At 37.5% G+C, this 26,344-nt stretch overlaps 1 protein-coding gene across 1 annotated transcript in view; it reads right to left on the minus strand.

Moving 5' to 3' along the window:
• Positions 1–2,718: 2,718 nt before the first annotated feature.
• Positions 2,719–26,344, minus strand: part of hs6st3b (heparan sulfate 6-O-sulfotransferase 3b) — a 64,724-nt gene continuing 41,098 nt past the window's right edge. The window contains exon 2 of the mRNA XM_017469322.3: positions 2,719–5,011. Coding sequence (XP_017324811.1) covers positions 4,321–5,011 — 691 coding nt within the window. The 3' untranslated portion in view covers positions 2,719–4,320. The remainder of the gene's footprint in view (positions 5,012–26,344) is intronic.

Consider the following 26,344-nt stretch of genomic DNA (forward strand, 5'->3'; position numbering starts at 1 on the left):
ATCCTCTGTAATTATATCTGGCTCTTTTTAAGCTTTATGTTGTCTCCAATTCAGTGAATCACAAATGGGAGCTGTGCCACATAGCCCAGCACTTGGTCTTCAACTCTTGCAAGCTGGACGAGTTCCACCCAGAAGAAGCAGAAAATAGAAGTTGGGGGGCGGAGTTTAAAATAACATATTCTCTGCAACTTTTTAGAAGATCATTTTTTAATTTTTGAATGCATCATCCACCAAATTATGGCATGATATTTCCAAAATATTTGCAATTTGTATGAGATTGTTCCCTTTATAGTGTATTGCACTTCAGTGCCCAAAACAGTTCAAATACATAACAACGATGGCAACTCATTCATCATGTACACACACATCCGGTTTTATGTATACATCCATACACACTCACACTAACAGATAGACATCTTGTATGTATTTTCATTTGTACATATAGCAGGCTATTAGCCTCATACAATGCAGGCAATGTAAACAAAATACACAAACACAAAACAGCAGCACACAATTCATTTTTGTTTGGGGATTATAACAAATTTTGTTGAATTTTCCATGGTTTTATAAAAATGAGGTCCATTACAGGGAAAGTGTAAATACACACTTCTGTTAGTAAATGCAGTGCTAAAAACTAGTGTGTGATCTTGTGTTCTGTATGAACCTTAATGACTGGTATCGTTCTGTCACTGATAATTTGCTTTGAGTGTTCTCCATGGTCCCTGTAAATCTGCAAAATCAGTAAGTGACAGACAGGAGGAGGTGGGAGAAATATGCTCGTTCATCAAGTACTTTCTGTTCCTTATTATAGCTCATTCAGATTCTCAGCTTTTGTTCAAAGTAAAATTACAGTATAATTAAAGTCAATATACAATTACGTTTGGGCCTTACATTCACTAAATATATGCAAGAATCCATTCAGAGGTGTCGCTTGGTGTGTACAGTAAATTTAGCATCTTGTGAACAGAACTCAAAAGCACATGAATCCATTTCAGCTGAAAAATAAAAAGATATTCTAAGGCTGCTGAGACTTACATTCTAAGACTTACATTTCAAATCAAAATGCTGAATCTAGAACAATCTTGAAAGTTGTTTTCATTTTTAAGGGCCTTGCAACAGAAAATTAATTTGAATTGTTTTAACTCATCTTGTTGTACCCAGAGAACATTACCATCTTTGATACTATGATGCATCCATAAGCATCCTAGCTAACTTCTAACAGAAAATGAATGCTGATTTATTTATTATTTTGTTTTCAACAAAAAAAAAGTGTGTCTGACATAGTGCATTTTTTTTTCCTGCATAATTTTTGAAACGATCAACGCCCTTAAAATGAATGATGAATTAATGATGAATCCCTGGAGAAAATACAAGCAATGAGCAAATTCCTCTAATACGTTAAAAGGTTGGAGATACTTGTATGGGATCTTGCAACATGCAGAATCCCCTTTATATTTTCTGATTTATGCATACAGTATGGCTGCCCTGTTTAATTAAGACCACAGTGTTTTAGTAGGGTTGAAATCAAGAGATTTTATAACTTTGCAAAACACTGTTTTTTTCCACTCTGCAATGAAGTCTATGTTAATTTGGATGCATTTCAGAAAAGATCCATCTATGTCCAGGTCCTGGCAAGAGCAAGCAGGTCTTAGTTTTAATGTATCCGGGTGCTTAGTAGAATTCAGGAAATCATTAATCTTTACAAGAGCACCTGTTCAAAACATCCCAAATCACCAGTGATACAAAAGCAGATTTTACAGAAAGTATATAAGCTCTTTTTTGTATGCAGTCAGGTGTTTGTCTGCCAAATATGCTGATGGTGTGCATGACCAAAACTTTAGTTTTTTTGTCTCATCTGATCATAAGAAATAGCTGTATTTTCAATGAGCTGCTATACATTGTTTGTTCTTCATTCTTGCAACTGTTCCATACCTATTCATTTATTTTAAAATACGATGACCCCAAGATTCAATTAAAATTTGCAAATCAGACACTGTGATCTTTGGGGTCAGTATCTTTTATTACTATTTATTTTAATTGCATTTGTCTTTTTATATTCATTATATTCACACACTTATTCACATACTCGTGCAGGTAAACAAGAATCTGTCTCTTTTGTACTGAGGTTTTGTACTGACGTACACTTAGGTTTGATGGTTGTGTTTTCCAACAATGATTATTTCTTGTGTTTATTTAAATTATTCTAGGCTGACAATAAATTTCCACATATATTTTTAAAAGAACATTTTGTTGTTGTTTTTTTTAAAGTACTTTGAGGATTACTTTTATTAGAGGAACAGAAAGTACTTTCTCATGAGTGGAAAGTTTCAACCGTGCTCTTTTTATATATTCATTCTCTCCATTCTGTTGAAGGGTGCCAATAATTCTGGAGTTAACTCTGCCTCCTTTTTGTTTATTTTGCCAAATGATTTTTGATATGTTTTTCTTTATGTTTCATACAAGTTGTTTAAATTATATATATATATATATATATATATATATATATATATATATATATATATATATATATATATATATATATGTGTGTGTGTGTGTGTGTGTGTGTGTGTGTGTGTGTGTGTGTGTGTGTGTATATATATATATATATATATATATATATATATATATATATATATATATATATACTTATATAGATTTTTTTTAAGTTATTTTAATCCATTTTTAAAACATTAAAAATAATAATTTTTATAATTTGGGGTTCCTGCTTAAAATGCTGTGTATCCTTAACATGTCACATCACTAATCACTTATCGAGAATGGAAATATAGACTCCCATGATGTTCAGTGAGACATTCCCATAAAGCCATAAACAGAAACACCAAAGAGTCGGCCAGTGCTTCAGTGGAACAGAAAATAAAAATGCTGATGCCACTGAAAAACTTCCAAATGTAGAACTGGTTCCCCATAGCTTTTATTTATCATTAGCCAGATTTGTCTGGAAATTTGTGATGCTAGGCTGTGTTTAAGAACATTTTAAGAGTAGAATTGCTCTTTACCCACATTGCAATCTACTGAGGTTGCATTATAAATATTCATTGTGTGCATGTTTCAGATTCTCAGACTTGACTCTCTAAGGAAACATTTCCCAGTGTACTGACTTGCTGTGAAAAAGTATTTGCCCCATCTAGATTTCTCCTGTTTTGTGTATATTTCATACTAAATATTTTTAAAACAAAGGCAACCTGAGGAAATATAGTTTTTTTCTATTGAAGCAAAAAAAAGTTATCCAACACCAATGTGATAAACTAATTGCCCCATTAAACTTAAAATCTGTTTGTACCACCTTTAGCAGCAATAATTGCAACCAAAGGCTTCTGATAACTGGAGATCATTCTTTCACTTACTTCTAGTACTAAGATTACTCCTATGCTAACATTCTCCCTAAAGGTTTGCGGATCATCAAGGTGAGTTTTGGCAAAATTCAGATGAGCTTTAATGTTCTTCTGGGTTAGAAGTGGTTTTCACCTCGCCACACTTCCATGGATGACATTTTTGCCCAGTGTCTGTCTGATAGTGGAGTCATGAACAGTGACCTTTATTGATGTAAGAGAGGCCTGTAGTTTCTTTTATGTTGTCCTTGGCTCTTTTGTGACTTCCTGGATGAGACGTTGCTGTGCTCTTGGAGGAATTTTGGAAGGTCGGCCACTTCTGGGAAAGTTTACTACTGTGCCGGGTTTTTTCATTTAGAAATAATGGCTCTCACTGTGGTTCTTTGGAGTCCCAGAGCCTGTGAAATAGCTTTGTAACCCTTCCCAGACTGATGTATTTCAATCACCTTCTTCCTCATCATTTCTGCAATTTCTTTCAACTTTGGCATAGTGTGTTACTGGGTAAGACCTTTTAACCAACTTCATTCTGTTGAAAAAGTTCTGTTTAAGTGTTTATTTGATTGAACAGGGTCTGCAGTAATCAGGCCTGGTTGCGTCTAGTCCAGCTGAATCCCATTATGAATGCAGTTTCATAGTTTTGGGGAATTAGTAACTACAGGGGCAAATACATTTTCACACACGCCCAGTTGGTATTGGATAACTTTTTGCTTCAATAAATAACATTATCATTTAAAAACTGTATTTTATGTTTACTCGATTTACCTTTGTTTTATCTTAGATGTTGTTTTAATTTCTGAAACAATTTAGTATGAGATATATACAAAAACAGAAGAAATACTTTTTCACATCACTGTATAACTGCATCTCAAACAAAAAATGACACAGAAGAATGAATAAGAGCTAAAAAAAACACAGCCACCCCATCTACAACTTGGCTCAGTGCTGCGAGTGTGCCTTTTTGTAAGGAACATCACCAGCGTGCCACCTGGCTGGCGTAGTCCTCTGTGGTGGCAGGCTGCGACTGAATTTCTTCTGACTGCCTTTTACTCTGGTGGTCCTTCTGCTCATGCTGCCAGCGCCGCTCCTGCCTCTCCTGTTGGCGTGCAAACTGCACACGCTGCAGGAATAACTCCTTGGCAAACTTGTAGAGTTGCACATCCAGGAAGTTGAGACGTTCGATGCGGTCGCGCACGTCTTCCCGCAACTCCACACCAGCAGCGCGTGTACTGTTGAGCTGCATAAATGCTGCAATGAAGTGCAGCCGAAAAGTGCGCTCAAACAGGTATTGTGTTTTACGCTGGAACTCGGTCAGGCCATAGAAAGCCATGTTTTTCAGATTGGTCATGGCACTGGAGAGCAAGATAGCACCACGCTCGCGCTCACCCATGGATGAGAGGTTGTAGCAGCCGACCAGGCTCAAGTCGGCCAGCATGCGCACCTGCCGGTTGTTAGCCAGGTTGTGTGGACATGCCATAAATTCTCCCAGTGTCACACCTGACCAATCATCACCACTGTAACATGAAGGTAGCTCGGCCTGGGTGGGTGCACGGCCATCACACATGTGGAGCGATGTTTTCCAAGTGGCACCACGCTGCACATGCTTCCACTCACTCAGATAGCGTGACACTGGGTCCCGCAGCATGGTGATGTAATAGAAGTTCCTGCAATGGGCAAAGCAATGGTAGTCAGTTTCAGACATCTGCTGTCATAGTGCTGAACATTTAAAAGCATATAGTATCAACCTGACTCAAGCAACAGTAACACCAATCAGGTTTATAGCCATAAGCTTACAAAAATCTTATTTTCCTTTTCCTCAACATTCCCTGACAGTAAGCTGAATGCTTAATAACTGTAATCAGATTGTTCATGCATCAAATATCCACAAAATTCAGTCCAGAAACAGCGTAATTCACAGGACACTTTTGGGAGAGCAGCTGTTACATGAAACATATTTTACACACATCAGTGCTTCTCCAGGGACAGACTATCTGCTTAATTATTTTACATTTTGGAACGGCCACTGAACACAGGGAAAAAATGAGGACTTTCATTTTAAAGCTGTAATCCTCCAGAGCACACAGGGGATAGTTGATGACATGTTGTAAGCTGTCAAGTCCTGGATTTTAAACTTTGTTTGTTTGTTTTTTAATATAGAAAACTATGTATTAAATATGAAATAATTGTTTAAACTGAGAATATATTACATAGATATGAGGCACAACAATTAAATCACAGAGAAATATCAGTAGAAAGGAAACAACAAAATATACTGTATATTAAGTTCTACTTTATGTTTTTACTGCAACCTTATGACAATTGCCCCTGTTCTGGTTATTTCATACTTCAGTACTGAGTGGAACTTTCTCTAAACCTCTGAAAAGGGTCCAACTGAAGCCCAAAAGCCCCTACAGGGACACGTCAAAAGACCTGCACCTGCAGTTATTTTCTGCAATGAGCTCCTGAGAAGCAGTATTTCATTCTCTGAGGATAGATATCCTCTGAGCTGGGAAGAATACGGACTGAAGGCAGCACTACTCTGATGTTTCCCCAGAGAGGAGATGATGGTTGGAAGAAAGTTTCCTCTATTCATCTTCATCTCCCTCAGGGAAAGGTGGACATGACATATTCACTGCACTTTCCAATAGCAGATTTCGCCCTTTGAGTGAGCTGGGATTGGCCCCAAAACAGGACTCTTCTTTGGCTGCTTTTTTACAAAATATATTATTATTTTTTTTATACCCTTTTCCAAGGTCAAGTAAGAAACCGGGGGGGGGGAGATAGTATGCATAGGAAGCATAGTATGAAGATTTAGTCTGCAACAAATAAAAATGTACTTTGAAATGCTTTCAAAACAAAACATAAAAACATGCTTTATAAACAGAACAACTGCACAGAAGAAATTACAGGTGGCAAGTAATTTGTCAATCAAAAAGCAAGGGACAATTCTACAGCTGCAATCAAATTGTCCAAAATAACACTTGTCAGGTATAAGCATCTAAGCACAGTGTTCTCCTACTCAAGCAGTTTGAACTGAAATACAGGTTAGAGGATCTTTTTTTATTCAGTTTCACATTAACCGAATTCATAAACATTGACTCATCCATTTTAACCCATGCGAGAAACAAAAAGCTGGGCACAGCTTGTATCTCTGTATCGTTGTATTCATATTGGCCTTCTGAGACCTAATTAATACTCATAACTGCCACTTACTGAAGACCATATTCACCACAACAAGGCATAATTTGGCAATGATTGTGAGCAGAAGGGACGCAGGGTGTGAGGGTAATATGCACACACGACAGAGATGTCAGGGACTAGCCTGTGATTAGTATAGTGCTTGTGGCAGCTATATCCTAGCTCTTGCTCCTGGAGTGTCTGAAATGTAGACACGCTCTCATTAGACTGTCTCCAGCACAAAAAACACATGCAGCAAGTATTGTTGGAGCAAGCCAACTGTGAGGGAAAAAAAGACACCAGTGCTGAACACCATCAGTGTCATGCTGCATTAACCTCAAACCATTTCAGCCCTGTTGTCTGTTTCGTCTGTGAATAATATTTTCGGTATAAGGGATAAAGATGAGTAGAAATCTCGCATTGAAGGAGCATTCAATATTTTGACAATAAAACCTTTCACAGATAACAATTGTGTTCCTAATTGTAGAATGAAGTTATATATAAGTAAATGTCCTTCACAACAACCACTATACATATTTCAGATGAATTATATTTTTTTTTTTTTTTTCTGTCCCAGTCCACTATAACTACTGTGTACCTAGAAATATAATCATTAAATCATTTAAAAATCAAATCAATTTAACATCCACTGCTTGAAACATTACGTCATTCATTACAGGCTATATACTGTAAAATGTCTTGTGTGTGTGTGTGTGTGTGTTACCTGAACGCATTTGCTCATATGAAATGTACAGAATATTCCACCAGTCATCTGGAAATAACCACTCCCAAACTTCTTGAAGGTCATGGGAAGAAGAAAATCATGTTCTCTCAATTGTTTTTGTCTTAAGCCGAGTTCAAACTGTATGATTTTGCCTACGATTTGGTCGGCTAAAGACTACTTTTGTTAATCCTAAAAGATTCCTATAATTCTAGGCCAAAATATGTAGCCTTTGATCGCTAGTTTTACATACGGTCAATTAATGGCCGTTGCAATCGAATTTTTCCTCCGATTAAGTTCTGGCAGTGTCAGAAGATTTGATGCACAGTCCTGTAGTGTGGCTTCTCCTACTCTGTAGGAGTCTTCTTGCGTGCATCCGTTTTTCACATCTTGACTGTCATAAAGTCTAAAATTAATGACAACTGAGATCCTAAAGTGTGACATGGCTTACAGCGGGGATCGTGTTCATACAGTCTGACAAGCAATAGTCTCAAAGGACTATTAAAAATCGCACAGTGTGCACCCGGCTTTATTTTGAATAACAATGTGATATTGACTGATAAAGTCACTTTTAAAGTTTAACCCTTTTGGTTCATAAATACAACCCCAATTCCAAAAAGTTGGGATGCCGTGTAAAATGTAAATAAAATCAGAATGCAATGATTTGCAAATCTCATAAACCCATATGTTATTCACAGTAGAACTTAAAAAACATATGTTTAAACTGAGTAAATGTACCATTTTAAGAAAAAAATAAGGTAATTTTTAATTTGATGGAAAAACTGCATCTATAATTTGTTGAACAATTTTAAAATAATGTTCCTCAACATAAAATTGTGAAGACTATGAATATCTCATCATCTACAGTACATAATATCATCAAAAGATTCCAAGAATCTGGAGAAATCTCTGCACACAAGGGATAAGGGTGAAAATCAATATTGCATGCCCGTGATCTTCAGGCCCTCAGGCGGCACTGCATTAAAAACAGGCAGGATTCTGTAATGGAAATCACTGCATGGGCTCAGAAACACTTCCAGAACACATTGTCTGTGAACACAGTTTGCCCCGCCATCCACAAATGCTGGTTAAAGCTCTATCATGCAAAGAAGAAGCCATATGAGAACATGATCCAGAAACACCGCGGTCTTCTCTGGGCCAAAGCTCATTTAAAATGGACTGAGGCAAATTGGAAAACTGCTCTGTGGTCAGACGAATCGAAATTTGAAATTCTTTTTGGAAACCAATGGACGTCGCATCCTAAACTAAAGAGGACTAAAGAGGAGAGGGACCATCCGGCTTTTTATCAGCGCTCAGTTCAAAAACCTGCATCTCTGATGGTATGGGGTAGGGATGCACTGAAATGAACATTCTTGGCCGAAGGCGGAATACCGAACACAGTTTTTTGCATTTTTTCCATTTATTTTGACAGATTTTTCACCACTGCATAAATTAAAATAAAAATATTTTTACTTGGCCAGCTTTGAGCCCCCCTTTTTGAATAGCCTATATTAGGCCTATAAGTCAGTGCGTTTACATGGACAACAATAATCCACTCATCCCGGTTAAGACCATACTTTGATTAAGAAACTACCATGTAAACAGCAATTTTTAATTACCTTAATCTAATTAAGGTCATACTCGAACTAAGCAATAATCGAATTAAGACAGGTGGAGTACTCCTATTTTAGTTGCATTATGGACGTGTATTACAGATATGTAAACACCTTAATCACATTATGAACGTCGTGTGAGCGTTTTCACCGCATTTTGCGACAGGACACGATCACACACGGCAGTTTTACATTTTACGGAGAACAAGAGAGTTCGGCTGCGTCCCAAACCGCATACTTGCCTACTATAGGCCTGTAGTGGGGAAAAATACATGTATCTCGGCTACTATATAGACTGTAAGTAAGCAGTTTGGGACGCAGACCACGGATTCAAGCAATTGTCTATTTGCACATACAGCATGACAAATAATTAACAGCACTTGAAGCGTTCGTAAAAAAATAAATAAATAAAAACACCCAAAACCGTATACGGTACCATAACGAAGACCAACTGTGTGTTGATACGTGAAATTCTGGAGGGATGTCGGATGGCGTGGCGCGGTGACGTAATGACATGTGCTGTTAATCAAATTATGTTCTAAAACATGTAAAACGGGTACATGACAGGAGTATTCTAAAAGCGACTCATGTAAACACCTTAATCACATTATTATCTTACTCAGAGTAAGGTCAATAATTAAGATTACTGCTGTCCATGTGAACGTAGTCACTGACTGCTGAAGAATGTAACGTACTCTGTACGCCTACAACGATAAAAAGTGCATTAAGAGTGCATTTAAAAGAGTGCAAAAAAAGTGGATGAACCCACAACAAATGAAAAATCGTCCTAGACATAATCCTACTTAAGTCAGCCACAGATAGATAGGGTGCGCTGAGATTGGAAGGAGGAACTTTTTTTTGTTGCAGATGCACCCTTTCTAGACAATTCAACAGAACCGTGTCTGCAAATGCCCATTTTTGCATCTTTCTTGGACACTTTAATATGCTTCCAAACTGCCGAAATGTTTGCTGCATTTATAAAGCATGCGCACCTCTCACTCTGCGCTGGTTGTTATTCGATTGCGTTATCAAAAACGTCATTGTCCGGTAAAATTTATTCAGCCTTTTCACTTTTCACTAACTGAAAGTTTTTTGTTTTGCTATTATTGGCCGAATGATTTTGGTTGCCGAACATGTGGTGCATCCCTAGTATGGGGCTGCATTAGTGCCAATGGAATGGGCAGCTTGCACATCTGGAAAAGCACCACCAGTGCTGAAAGGTAAATACAGGTTTTAGAGCAACATATGCTTCCATCCAGATTCCATCCCATATTTACTTCTGAGAGACTGTGCCTCTCTAAGATACTCTTTTTATTCCCAGTCATGTCACTGGCCTGATGCCAATTAACCTAATTAGTTGCCAGCTGTTTCTTTTTAGTAACACTTACTTTTCCAGCATTTTGTTGTCCCCATCCCAACTCTTGTGAGACGTGTTGCAGCCATCAACTTAAAAATTACCTTATTTTTTTCCTCAAAATGGTACATTTCCTCAGTTTAGACATTTGATCTGTTTTCTATGTTCTATTATGAATAACATATGGGTTTATGAGATTTGCAAATCATTGCAATCTGTTTTCATTTACATTTTACACAGCGTCCCGACTTTTTTGGAATTGGGGTTGTAGATTGAAAATAGATTATTAATCATAAAATTTAATTTTAAGTAAACTATTATAAAATCCATGTCCTCACTGTACCATCCTCATTAGTATGCACTGGTCATTTTAAGTGTGGGCCTCCTTGCTCAAACGTTCATGATTATGAATGTTTATGATTAAGACATGCTTTGATGTTTGATCTTAAGTCACATATTGCAGAACTGCAGTAAATCAAGTGCCAGTAATTAATGTAACACACTGATCTCAGCAGGTTCCGGTTTGTTCATTAAAAGCCACAGCAGATCTTGACAGGAAACATCTTGAATATATTAAAATGCAGAGCTCCTGTATCATGTGGTTTAATGTGGAAACAAGCGAAATCATTACCATAAGAGCAGAAGGGACACTCCCTCAATTGGGCATGAGTCCATCACAGTCCACCATGCCCACCCTCACTTGCACCTAGGAGCAATTTAGCATACAGTAGCAAATCCAACGACTTTGGGAGGTGGGAGGAAACCTGAGAACCCGGAGGAAACCCCAATGGACACAGGGTGAAAATGTACAGAAATACCATAATGACAGTATACTATTTTGTATTTTAATTTGTTCTGTATATTATTTATTTTGTATCAGAACATGTTCATACAAGTTGCACTCCTAGGCATTTACAGATCAACTGTTCGTTCACTTTTATCATCAGTGGCAGTGGGAATATGTGGTGGAACCTCCTGCCTGGTCCCCAAGGCAATGCTATGTATGTCAGTCTTTCAGCTCTTAGCTCAAAGATAGTTCTGCATCATACTATATTTGCTTAAACTGCTGCTTCATTTGCTCAAAGGTTACTCAAGCTACACTCATACACACGAGTGTCTTACTAGCTTTGTGAAGACATTCCATTGATATAATTATTAATGCATAACAACTGCAGTTTTTATTAAAAAAAAATAATAAATAAAATAAAAAACACTCAGGCTACTATGAAAACATGCAACTCTAACCACAGACAGACAGACAGACAGACAGTCAGACGGACAGACACTTGCACCTTGCCGAATCTTCAAATGACAAACATGCAAATACATGTTTTGTAGTCACAATTTCTTACATATTCATGTTCAGTTTGTAAAGTACAGTTAGTACCACATATATAGAATACAGTACACATTATAGTGCATTACATTGCAAGGTTATAAATATCCTGCAGCTACCTGAGGGCCAACCAGAGTAACTAGAGCAAGACTGGATATTTTCACAGACCTACCAGTATGTGGACTGAAGAAACTCACCAGGAAATCATTCTCTTATCGAGATCTACAAATATGGTCTGACCAGAGAACAATGTTCTGTCTAAGAAGATGAGAAGAGCACTAATTCTGCTACTACTGCTACACTTTATCATTATTCCACAATCATTCACTTCCACACTTTCATTCATTCATCTTCAATAATCCTGGTCCCTCTTTATCCTGGTCTGGGTTGCAGTGGATCCAGATCCCGGGAACACTGGGTGTGAGGCAGGAATACACCCTGGATGGGATCCCAGTCCATCTCATGGCAACACACAAATTCATACCTAGAGTTCATTTACACACACACATTCATACCTAGGGTTTATTTACACACACATTCATACCTAGGGTTCATTTACACACACATTCATACCTAGAGGCAATTTAGGATAGTTCGCTTAATGATATGTTTTTGAGAGGTGGGAGGAAACTAGAGAACCCAACGGAAACCTGCACATACACAGGAAGAACATGCACAGTAACTCCATACAGACAGTACCCAGTTTTCCCCTTGAAACATTAAAAGCTTAACTCATTTGCTACCCTCCTCCATCTCTCTGTCAACTTGGTGCATTTGTATTCATTTGACACTTCAATGCTAAATAAAGATCAGAACTAATATGAACTTATGCACAATGATCAGTTATGTTCAATGTTCAATACAATTCTGTATTGAAAGTGTTTTTTAACAATAACAACCTAAAATTACCCTCAGCTGGATAATAAATCTATTTTTGGCAGCAAAGGTAAGTGATAAAAAAAAATCTTCCTCTATGAATTTAATCAGGTTTTTACAGGTTTCATTTTAAAAACTATTTATATCGCACATGTTCATTATAAAATCAGGGTGGAAGAGTATTTCACCAGTCCTTATCAACACATGGCAAGGCAGTCAGCACCTCCAGAATCAGAAATTCAGAAATATCATCTGACCTAGAATTCACACTGGACATGACACATAACATAGTGATACGTCTGCACAGCAAAAGTAACCTTCTGTCCAAAACACACTGTTTTCACGCTGTAGACGCTTAAAAATTTGCCAGTGGTGCAACAGCATATTTGTGTTTCTCCTTGTTCCCCATGTTGGTGTAATGAGTAACAATACAGTACACAACAATCATTACATTTTTTTAGCTAGCGTATCATGGTAGTGTATGATTAGCATGGATCTCTGCAGTGTGTCGCAAAAGACTCCATAGATAGGGGAAGTTAACATTTTTTATGTCTTCCAAAATTAGTCAGTATATATTATATATATATATCTATATATATATATATATATTTCAGATATCCTTTAAGAATCCTTTTGGCAAAAGAAAAACGTATTGAAATCATTCTCATGGCTAGATCGTGAAGACGTCGCAAGGTTGTCTTTCACAGGAAACACTTTCCTGTTTCTTTAACAGGAAACATGGCAAGCACATCACACACACACACACACACACACACACACACACACACACACACACACATGACACTGTTGCCAAACAGTTATTAACAAATTCAAAAAGACTGGAAGTGTTGCAGACCAACAGAGATGTGGAAGTCCACGAACATCCACTGATGAAGGCACAATCGATGTTGTGCTGGCGAACATAGTGCCCTATGTATGGAGACTTTTGGTACAAGATGTAAAGAGTCTACACTTCATTTACACACACATGCAAATACATGTAACAGGACAAATGGACCATGTCTTTATATGCACGAGTCACACATCTGACAAAACTGGTATGTATTGTAATGTTGGTTAAAATGGTAGCATATGTGTTTAGCGAGATGTGTGAGTAAAAAAGCTTCAGAAGCACTAAGTGTGAATTGGCCTTTAGATCAGTGAGACTCACTCACTCCGTGTGTGTGTGTGCTTTGTTTCCTGAGACCACAAGGGTTATTTGACCAGTATGAATCCTAGACAGCAAAATATACAATGGTTATAAAATGGACTAATTATTTCATTAACTAATATACATATAATTTAATATATTATTACTTGCTTAATAATAGTATATAAATCCCTACTCTTTAGGACACATGAACAACTTTCACTCTTAAATCTTGAGTTGTTATTTCCCTTAGTCAAACGGGAAATTTCAAAATTTTACAGTACCAAATCCCTTGTATAAAAGGCAGCAGAGCTCATTCATTAAATATACATAAATGTCCCCAAGCTTATTGACTTTTAACGACCAAAACTGAATTATGTGAGGTTTGCTATTAGGTTTCAAGATCATTACAGCAGTAAAGCATTATTTCCCTTACAGAATTAGTGCCAGTTAAGATTGAATATCAAAATGGTTTCATTAGCCATCTGGTAAATGCTACTCATTACTTATGAAAAATAAACTGATTGGTAATGATAGACCAAGTTCCACTGACCTTTTTAATTATAGGGTAAGAATGCACAGTCATCTTCAGAGTTAATATTTAATTACATGTAATATTAATGATTTACAATGCTGTGAAAAAGTATTTGCCCCATCCTGATTTCTTTTTGCATGTGTCTCATAATAATTATTTCAGAAATTAAAACAATATCTAAGATAAAACAAAGGCAACCTGAGTAAACACAAAATACAGTTTTTAAATGATAATGTTATTTATTGAAGCAAAAAAGTTATCCAGTACCAACTGGGCCTGTGTGAAAATGTATTTGACCCTGTAGTTGCTAATTCCCAAATCTATGAAACTGCATTCATAATGGGGTTCAGCTGGAGTAGACGCAACCAGACCTGATTACTGCAAACCATGTTCAATCAAATCTACACTTAAATAGAATTTTTCCAACAGCATGAAGTTGGTTAAAAGGTCTTACACAGTAACACACTATGCCAAAGTTGAAAAAAATTCCAGAAATTATGAGGAAGAAGGTGATTGAAATACATCAGTCTAGGAAGATTTACAAAGCTATTTCAAAGGCTCTGGGATGCCGAAGGACCACAGTGAGAGCCATTATCTTCAAATGGAAACAATTCGGCACAGTAGTGAACTTTCCCAGAAGTGGCCGACCTTCCGAATTTCTTCCAAGAGCACAGCAACTACTCATCCAGGAAGTCACAAAAGACCCAAGGACAACATCAAAGGAACTACAGGCCTCTCTTGCATCAATAAAGGTCACTGTCACGTAAACCAAATACAGAATTCCACAAAAAGAATATCACACCTATGGCCAAAAATGGTGGTGGTAGTGTGATGGTATGCTTAGCTGCTTCAGGGCCTGGGCAACTTGCAGTAACATCAATTCTGCTTTCTATCAAACAATGCTAAAGGAGAATGTCCGGTCTTCAGACCATAAGCTGAAACTCGAGTCCATAAGCTGAAACTCAAGCACAGCTGGATTGCAGAAGTAAAGTCCACCTTTGAATGGCTCAAAAAAAGCTAAATTAAAGTTTTGGAGTGGCCCCGTCAAAGTCCTGACTTGAATCAATTGAGATGTTGTGGCCAGGAACTTAAACAGGCAGTTCATACTCAAAAACCCTCCAGTGTGGCTGAACTAAAGCAGTTCTGCAAAGAAGAGTGTGCCGAATTTCCACCACAGTGCCGTGAAAGTCTGATCTCCGGTTATAGGAAGTATTTATTGCAGTTATTGCTGCTAAAGGTGGCACAACCAGATTTTAAGTTTAAGGAGGCAATTAGTTTTTCACATGGGTGATAGGTGTTGGATCACTTTTTTTTCTCAATAAAAAAATTAAAACTATTGTGTATTTACTCAAGTTGCCTTTGTTTTATGTTGTATTTCATTTGAGGTTCTAAAACTATTTAGTATGAGATATAAACAAAAACAGAAGTAATCAGGATGGGGCAAATACTTTTTGTATTATTATTATTATTATTATTATTATTATTATTATTATTATTATTATTATAAAGTACTTCATAGTACTAAATATCAGCAAGGCTATGATTTGCCTGTCTGACTATCTAAGATTGTCATCAGCATGATATCTCAAGAACAAGTGGTTGAATATAGTAGGATTTATATGAAATTATCACTGTAACCAGTTTTGGATTTGATCCAAACAGGGTCAAATGTCTGAAAACGCATGGTCAAATGTCTGAAAAAGTTCTCCTTTGATAGCCAGGGTATTTGCAGCATGCAAATTAGTGACAAGGACTAGACTTGTTGATAGCAGGTCTACTTGTTAGGCAATACAACATCAAAGCATACTTCGATTACTTCTAATGGACACTATTTTCATGGGCTTAAATTCTGCACCAACCACATCAGCACTAGAGGACCAGGAGAAATACACAGTGAGGCAGAGTGGATCTTCATGGAGCATCTCTCTGCCTCATCTTCTTGACAAGATAGAGCAGGCGTGCCTAGAAAACATGCATTATTTGTTACAGATCTCATCTCCTAATGGTGCCTCTGACAGACCATAATGGACAGCCTTTCTGCATCTTGGTCTCTGCCGTTGATGGTGACGGAATGAGGACATTGTGTCACCTGGGAAGAGACAACATATGATGAGACCATCTTTGTGTTGTCAGGGAGCTGGTGTGAGACCATGCTAAAAAAGGCTCATTCTGATGACAAAGTGAATCAGCTGTCCTCCAACTGAAGCACTTTGCCCCTATCAGCAAAGTCCAGTGTCCAATAATGTAGTACTTGTGTAAGAAGAGCTCTTTCCAGAATTAACCTGAAAACAAATACCAAAGAAAACAAATACCCTGAAGATCATAAGCTCATTTGGATAGACACAAGTTATATCTTAATAAAAACAGAATAAGGTCTGCTCAAGTAGAAATTGAGCCAGAAACATAACTGGGGTGAAACATTACAATGCACTATATGATCATGACATTTTTTTGTCATGTGAGTCAAGTGAATGTTTGATTCTTGTGGTTGTGTTTTCTACAATTAACAATTAATAAACCAGATTGTATCATAAATGTAGTCACAACAATAAGGTGCTCTTTGGTCTAATGTGTGTGTATTTCAATATTAAAGGTGCATTGGGTAGAATGTGCTCCATGGTCATGTACATAAAGCCCCAGCTCCCAGACTATGCGGAGTCTATGCATCAGTTCAATACGATATTCGACGATTTACACACACTGAGCATTTTATTAGGAACACTATACTAATACTGGGTAGGGCCTCGCTTTGCTCTCAAAACAGCCTCAGAGTTCTTTCGTTCCACAAGATGTTGGAAACATTCCTTTGAGATTCTGATCCATGTTGACATGATTGCATCATACAAATCCTGCAGATTTTTCAGGTGCACTTTCATGCTGTGATTCTCCCGCTCTACCACATCCCAAAGGTGTTCTATTGTATGATTCAAGCTTTCAAGCATTCAAGCTATGATTGTTATAGATTTGGGCATTAGCATATAGATAGATTATAAATATGATTGACTGATTGATTTGGGTGTTAGCAGACCCAAAGTGTGCCACAAAAACATTCCCCAAAGCATTACACCACCTCCACCAGTCTGGACTGTTGACACAAGGCAGGTTGGGTCCATGGATTCATGCTGTTGGTACCAAATTCTGACCCTTCTATCTGTGTGCCTTGGCAGAAATCAAAATTCAGCAGACCAAGTTTTTCCGGTCTTCAACCAGCCAGTTTTGGTGATCTGAGTGTCTGTAGTATTCCTGCCAGCTCGAACCTGTCTGACCATTCTCCAATGACCTCTCATCAACAAGTGAAAGTTTATGTTTATCACTGTATGTATTAAATTAATACCGTTGATTGGAAATGAAAAATTAGAGAAAGTTAGATAAATTTGTCAGTGTGTCAATAGAACGTCCACATACTGTACATCAGTCTACCATAAATATAGCTTTTTGGATAATAAATGTTATTATGTAATCTCCCAGAAGAGTACTTAGAATACTTTATAATGTCTTTTAACCAAAAATGTTCCTAAATGTTTTATCACTGCATTTTTACTCATTTCTTTGATTAGATGAAACATATTAGAGAGAGACATATACTGTATACAGTCTCTTCTACTTTAGCAGTCTATGGAACAAAACAGGCCATACATGGCCGCTTCATCCCTATTAAATTCTTTAATGCATAACTTTAACGCAATTACTCCTCTGGTCGTTTGAGATCATTGAGGCTGGCACATCATTCGGTAAGAGGAAATTACACTGGCACGTTGCCCAGTGCTGGGAGGCCTTGGTCTGAGTGGGCTCTCCTTCCAACCTTGCCTGGCATCCAAAACACAGTATTTGCATTTTCTTTATAAGGCCTTAAACAGGTAGCCTGTGTGAGAGTCAGCAGTCAGCTCTCATACTGCCTATTACAGATGCCTGCTTGGGAGCTGTGCTCTTGTCAAGCCATCAGTCTGGGCTGTGAGAGCAGAGCTGGTGTAAAACTGACATGTGTTTTGTGCGTGTGTGTGTGTGTGTGTGTGAGAGAGAGAGAGAGAGAGAGAGAGAGAGAGAGAGAGAGAGAGAGAGAGAGACTGAGAGACTGAGAGACTGTGCCTATAGAACCAGTGGCTAATGTCAGATGCGTGTTTGGTCTGTGTTTTTGTAGCCTTGAGGACCTGATGAGCTGCAGAGGATGGTGATGGGCTGGACACACACAGTCACCACTAACAGAAACATCAGCGCCATTGGTAAATGAACCTTCATAACGTTCTGATTAATCTGTAAACTATTAACCGCAATCGTATGTCATGTGAGTGTGAGGTGTGCTGCTAGCACAGTTTGTTATCGTGAGAGCAGTCAATAATGAACTTTAGCTTTGAATGCCATAAGTTGGTGGCAAGGGGACATTTTGGACATGTATTTTGAATGATCAGCATATAGTTCAAGATGACGGATATTCAAGTTGCAAAAACAATTAGAAAAAAGTGGTATCCAAAGCAAATTCAAATACACATAATTCAAATTAGCTTGAAGCTTGCAATGGTTGCAATAGTGCATAGCAGATCAGTTCTGTTTCATTTTCAGTAGAGTTCATTTTGTGGGTTGTCATTTATAAACCTCAAAAACTAATGCATTATCAATAAATTACATGGGGAAAAAAATGTAACACTAACTGTGATTATTCCTCACACTTTAATTGTACCATCAACTTTTACACCATGACATTCCCAAATGCCAAGGCTGTGCCGATGTCCATGTTTCACCTGGACCACCTGTTTTGTTCATATACAAGAAACCTAAAGAAACAGCCACTTGAAGGCCAAGGATCTATCAAAATAAATCCAAGAAAAGTTCTGGAACTGTATAAATCAGGTTATTTTAAAAAATATCCCAAACTTTGAACAGGCCAGAGAACACCATTAAGTCCTTTACTTAAAAAAATAAATTGAAAGAATATTGAACTACCACAACTAGAGGTGGCCATCCAGTAAAAATCAGAGACAGATTAAGGATGACATTAGTCAGAGAAGTAACCAAGATGCCAACGATAACTCTGAAGGAGTTGGAGAGATCTGCACCTCACATGGGAGAAGGACATTCTCAGGACCAGCCTAGCACACACACACACACACTCCACAAAGTTGGGCTTTATGGAAGAGTTATCTGAAGAAATCCATTATTGAAAAAAAAAAGAAATCCAATGTTGGAGACTCAGCAAATGTGGAAGAAACATTCTCTGGTCTGATGAGATGAGATTGTATTGGCCTTAATACACAGCACCACATTCACCAGAAACCCAGCACTGTTCATCACCCTGAGAACAACATACCCACAGTGAAGCATGGTGGTGGAAGCGTCATGTAGGGACTGGGAATTGGTCAAGGTTGAGGGTAAGATGGGTGGAACCAAACACAGGGTAATCCTAGAAGAAAATCTGTTCCAGTCCACAAGAGACTTGAGACTGGGGCGGATGTTCTCCTTCCAACAAGACAACGACCCTAAAAGCATCGTACTGCAAAAGCTACATTGGAGTGGTTCAAACCCAAGGGCCTGTTTTAAAATGGCCAGGTCAAAGCCCAGATCTGAATCCTATTGATAATCTGTGGCAGACTCTTCAATCTTCATACAATCTGAAAGTGCTTGAGCTTCAAACAAAGAATTGGCAAAAATATCAGGATACAGATGTGCATAGAGACATACCCCAAAGATTTATGTAATAAAAGAAATAATTTCCAACTGTTAGACATATTGGATGAATAAACTGATAAAAATCCCAAATAAGTTTGTTTCAATTCCAGGCTGTAATACTACCAAATGTGGAAAAGATCAAAATGATCAAAATCTTAATTACTGTAGATAATAAAAAAGACCAAACCCACAATCATGCTGCTTTTTGTATTGTCTACAACCAGACAGTCAGTTCCTAATTTTTTTTTTTTTTCAATACACTTTCCATGCAGTTTAAAACCACAGGGACACTTTTACCACTTATGTGGTAAGTGTATTAATAAAACATAAGGGCCTGTTTCTCTGATATGGAAACACATGCAGTGAACAATATTTACTAGTCAATAAAATGCTTTTGTTCTTTGATGGCAGGAGAGATTCTTTGTTTTTCTGTAACAGCTATGCTATCGGACTCAGTGGTGAGACCCTTGTTATGTCTATGTTATCTCTGATGTCCACTGTGATAAAGTGTCTGACACACAATCAAAGCCAGTGAGGTATGATGATAAATAATACTATTGAGGTAATTCTCATATGAACTGGTTCCAAAGATTTTAAGGTAATGTATGTAATTGATTTTAATAAGTGGAGGAAAGCCAGGGTTGCTTCCTTCAGACCTAGTGAGTATTCCCATGTGCTTGATTGATTTAGAAGTACTAATAAATAATATATGATTTCAGAAATACGGTCATAAAATTTTGAGGAAACTTATGACTATATTTCTAAACACACACACACACACAAAATCAAGACACAAAGTGGTTACTGAAAATGAACGAATATTTGATCACTAACTATATGTTTCATTGTTAAGAATCAGGATCACAGTGCTGCTTAGTGAAAACAAACAGGAGTTCATGGCTGAGAATACTTCAGCTTGACACTAGCCTACTGACCACAAAGTGTAAGCTACTGGTGCAGTGATGGTGTCAATAATGACCAGTTCACTGAGCCCCTGTAAAGGAATTGTGGCACACTTGTAATAAAAGTGCAAATATTGAGAGCTTCACTGAGCTCTGTTGATCGTCAGCTAAAACAAGTAAACGATTCATTATTTTAACCAGGGCAGTCTCTGTGCTATGCACTGGTCAGAAATAAGTCGCTTTATGAAAATAATGGTTATTGTATAGGGGATCAGATATGACAGATGTGCTATATGTTTTTGGAGAAGAAAAACATCTTAAAGGTTTAAGCCAGATGTTTGCTCCACAGTAAAAGAATCCACAACATATTTATAGTCATGGCCAACTGAAAAGCCTCATTAAAAAGAACAGTAAGACCCCAGATAGCAAGGTGACATGATTCAATGTTGAAATCAGGATCATCATTTTGGCTGAGGTTGAATATTCAATGCTAAATAATTTTGAATCAAATGTTGATAACTCATTGCTTTTCAGTGTTGAAAAGACAAACAGTGAATCATTGTTGATATTTGGTCAGCTTCATTTCCCCACTGGTGGGGCTTAGATGTCAATCCATCTGTCCCCCAATTCAACACAATGAATCAATCAATTGGGTGTATTTCCATTCAATTTTGTCAGCATTCCCTCTAGTCGAACAAATATTGATTTTTTTTTTGTCCATCTTGATCTATTTTTCATCACGTTTGCAAAATATGCAAAAGGTTTGCAAAAAACAAAAAAAGGTTCGTTAAATTTCAAATTTCAACACTGATTCAATAATAGTTTGGTTGATGCAGTAACACTGATTCAGTCAGTACATTTAAATGGACAACAATAATCCGATATTAACCCGATTGAGACAATACTCTGATTAAGAAATTACTATGTAAACAGCGATTATTGATTACCTTAATCCGACTAAAGTCATACTCGATATAAATGCAAATTGAATTAAGACGTGTGGAGCATTCCTGTTTTAGCTGCAGTATAGAAGTGCACTATAGACATGTAAACACCTTAAATTGCAAACTTGTCTTATTCAGAATAAGGTCGATAATTAGATTATTGCTGTCCATGTAAACGTAGTCAGTGTTGGTCCACTATCTGGGACTAGTACACTGTACAGGAAAGAAGTTTTTAGTTAGCATAGTAGAAGAGGGCTCAAGTTGTGGAGTAATGTCCGAAAATGTGATCGAGGTCAGAAGAAGAAGAGATATAGATATAAGCTAAAGTGGGATTTTGATTTTTTTTTTTTTTTGGAAAAAGTAAAGAAAAGGAGTGATTTGATATAATATGAGGTTCCTGAGCTGCTGTGTAAAGGTGTTCCTAATAAAGTGACTGGTGAGTGTATGTTGATAACATATGTAAAAGATACGAATGTTTAAAGTATATTTTTGCCACATATGTCTTCACTGTTTGATCTGAAATTTAATTAAAAAGCCAGTTGACTGTTGTGAACCAAAATATCCGTAGTGGAAGTGTTTGAAAGACAAATGGATGGAGGTTATCACCCTGTCAAGACCTCGTTCTCAGCCAGACGTACAGCTGCAGTAACCAAGGTCAGTCAAGGTAATTTTTACTGACTCCAGTCTGGTCACATTACACATATCTAACATTTAGCAGAGAGCTTGATGCCAGGCATACTTGAGGCAGATTTGATGCAATCCTTTGAGACATACAACATCTAGTGTGCAGGGTAGGAAGGTCTGTAAACATTTAATTGTGTATTTCCAAAGCATGTGGGGAATGAACTAATTAAATACATTGAAGACTTACAACTCAGAATAATAAAGCAATACACACAGCTTCGTCACAGTATGGCCTCATAGCAATAGTATAAAAAAACAACGGGGTTGTCATCAATCTTTAGAAGGTTCATAAATAACATAAGACAGTGGTGTTTTGAACATAGTTGTTTCATGTACTTGAATAAATAAATTGTAATTGCAATGGCTGACTCTCGGGAGGGCAGAGCTTTGAAGTGTATGACTGTTTCTGAAGTGAGCAATTAGTATAGCAAGATTAAGATTCTGCTCTGTATGCCTTACAGGCAGTATGCTATTCAGTATAAAGGGCGTCAGCAGGTCTACTGTCATGTTTAAATTAAATGGAATTAATTCATTTGATTACTGACAAGTATGTCCTAACATTAATTGGTAGCACTGTGGTGCTTCTAAACTATTAATTGGTTTGTGCTTATTATGTGTAACTTCAAAATATCCCAATAGCTTTCCATCCAGATGCTTTGAACTATAGCCAAAGGTTTCATATGTAAGTCTGGGCATTCAACCAACTGTCCAATCAGACCAAACACAAAATCTAACAAAAACTGATGGACGGGTCAAGATACTATCGTTGTCTATATAAAAAATAGAGAGAACTTCAGAGGTAACCAAAGAGACATGGTATATATAGAATCATTTGTCATGACTTTCCCAAAGCATAAAGAAGTGTAGTCTTGTGTTTCAGGAAAGGAATATGGGGGAAGTCCTTGCTGCCTCACCATAACCTAAGATGGCAAATATTATAATAATAATAATAATGAGTCTTTATTGGTCACATATACATAGTGAAATTATTTTCCTTTGCATACCCCAGCATGTTAGGGTCAGAGCACAGGGTCAGCCATGATACAGCATCCCTGGAGCAGAGGGGGTTAAGGGCCTTGCTCAAGGACCCAACAGTGCCAGCTTCTCAGTGCTGGGGCTTGAACCCCCGACCTTCCAATCAGTAAGCCTGCTATATCAGCAACAGTTAGCAGTAGAAAGTGTTTGTTAGCAACAGAAAAGTTAGCAAAAGAAAGTGTTTGTAGTACAGATTTGCAAGAATAACTCTGAACACTACTGGCCCAAAGAAGAACAACATAAAGTGGGGGAAATAAGTATTGAATGCATCAACATATTTTTCAGTAAATATTTTTCCAATGAGGCTATTCACATAAAAGTTTCACCAGATATCAGTATTAACTCAAGAAATCTGGAAATATAAAGAATTCACAACATTAACATCCATAAATAAACTTGTGTGTAATAAAGTGGAATAACACAGGGAAAAAAAAGTATAAGACACGCTAAGAAAACACGCTAAGAAAAAGCAGTTCTCTAAGGCAAGGTAAGGCATGGAACCAACTGAAATCCATAAGTAATTATACCTCCTATCTGTGCAAATTAATATCAGCTGGGCTAGTAAATTGATGGTCTATAAAAAAGCTTTTCATTACCAAGGTGTCACAAGAAACATTTCATGATGGGTAAAAGCAAAGAGTTCTCCCAAAACCTTCGCAACCTTATTGTTGCAAAACATACTGATGGAATTATATACAGACGTATTTTAGAACTTATGAATCCTCCAGTAAGCACCATTGAGGCCATTATCCACAAGTGGAAGCAACATCACTCAGTCATGCACAGCATCGGCCATGCACAGGAGCTACTCGCGAGATTTCTGATCAGGGAGTCAGAAGAATAGTCAGAAGAGTAGCCCAAGAGCCAAGGACCACTCGGAAAGAGCTCCAGAAACACTTGGAGGCAGCAGGTGCCATCTTCACAGAGAAAACAATAGGCAATGCACTCCATCACCATGGCCTCTACGCACATTCACCCCGCAAGACTCCATTAGTAAAGAAAAGGCATGTCGAAGCTGGTTTAAAGTTTGCTACAACTCATTTGGACAAGCCTATGAAATACTGGGAGAGTGTAGTCTGGTCAGATCAGAGCAAAATTGAACTTTTTGGCTGTTATACTACACACCATGTTTGGAGAAGAAATGGCACTGTACATCACCCTAAAAAAACTATACCAACAGTGAAGTTTGGAGGTGGAAGCGTCATGGTGTGGGGCTGTTTTTCATCACATGGTACTGGCAGACTTCATATAATTGAAAGAACGATGAATGGAGCCCTTTTTTCTCTTGAAAAGAATCTGTTGCCATCCACCAGGATGATGAAGATGAGACGTGGCTGGACCCTCCAGCAGGACAACGATCCAAAGCGTACAGCAAAGGAAAGTCTTAATTGGATTCAGAGAAAAAAAATCAAGGTGTTGGAATGGCCCAGTCAATCACCTGACTTGAATCCAATTGAAGAAGATTTAAAGACAATATCTTTAGAAGAATGGGACAAAATCACACCTGAATACTGCGGCCCTTTAATTTCTTCATACAGGAAGCGTTTTGTCATTACAAACAAAGGCTTCTCCAATAAGTATTAAATAAATTTCAGTTAGCATGAGTCAGGTTCAATACTTTTTTCCTGTGTCATTCCACTTTATTACACATAACTTCATTTATGGTTTTTAATGTTTGGATTTCATTATATGTGTGGATTTCTTGAGTTAACACTGATGTCTGTTGATACTTTCATGTGAATAGCCTCATTGGAAATATATTTACTGAAAAAAATGTTGACATGTTCAATACTTATTATCCCCCACTGTATACCGGTACTCCAAGGCTTTGTAATACATTCTATGGGCAGAAACAGAACATGTTCCATATGGTGGTTGAATTTCACTCATGCGTTTGTCTACCAATTGATCTGACCATACTAATAAGCACAGCGTGAGAATTCTGTGGAAAACCACAAAAGCATCAAAAGTCCCATGACAGTAAGCAGCACAGAATGCATGTAATCAATACCTATGCCTAAGACCAAATTAAAACTATCTAATGTGCTAAGGTAAGTGGGACCTTTAACGCCATGCACAATGGTTATTGAACCAAATGACAACTTGGCATCTTCAACGACTCTCTTTTGAGTACATGCGGGACCTTTTGGATCTTCCCTTTGAAAAGGAAAATCATACACATGTCCATTTTCTCCAGTTTTTATTGTCTTGCCTGGCTGTTCACATTTCAAACACCCAAAATTTCCATTGAACTGAACAGTATTTAACACTAATGCTTTTGTAAGTAAATCACAAGTCCCTGCAATGGTTAAGACTTTGCATGTGAAAGGTTTGGGTGATTCAGAAAACTGAACAAGGACTCCATTTCTTTGTTGTTTGTAAAGAGTGTCATACAATGGTTTAAGGAAAGTCAGCATAGATTATTTTGCCCTTAATCACACTATTAACGTTGTGTGGGAGTTTTCACTACATTTTGTGACTACTCATTTTGCGACTGTGGCAGTGCTCAACCGTTTGACGACAAACAAGAGAGCATGGCTGCGTCCGAAACCGCGCACTTACCTACTATATAGTAGGTGAGATGCATGAATTTCAGCTACTATATAGGAGGTAAGTATGCGGTTTCAGTCGCAGCCCACGGCTTCAAGCAGTCGTCTATTTGCACGTACAGCAGGACAAGTAATTAACTGCACTTGAAGCTTTCGTAAAATTAAAAATAAAAACAACCAAATCTGTATACGGTACCATAACAAAGACGAACTGTATGTTGATACGTGAAATTCTGGAGGGAACGTCGGACAGCGTGGCGTGGGGACATAATGACGTGTGCCGTTAATCCATCTATGTTCTATAACATGTAAAACAGGAACATGAAAGGAATATTCTAAAAGCAACTCATGTAAACACCTTAATCACAATATTGTCTTATTCAGAATAAGGCCAATAATTAGATTATTGCAGTCCATGTAAATGTAGTCAGTAATGCACTTCGATAATGCGACTAAAATA

Source organism: Ictalurus punctatus, chromosome 6, assembly GCF_001660625.3.
Source record: "Ictalurus punctatus breed USDA103 chromosome 6, Coco_2.0, whole genome shotgun sequence".
NCBI lineage: Eukaryota > Metazoa > Chordata > Actinopteri > Siluriformes > Ictaluridae > Ictalurus > Ictalurus punctatus.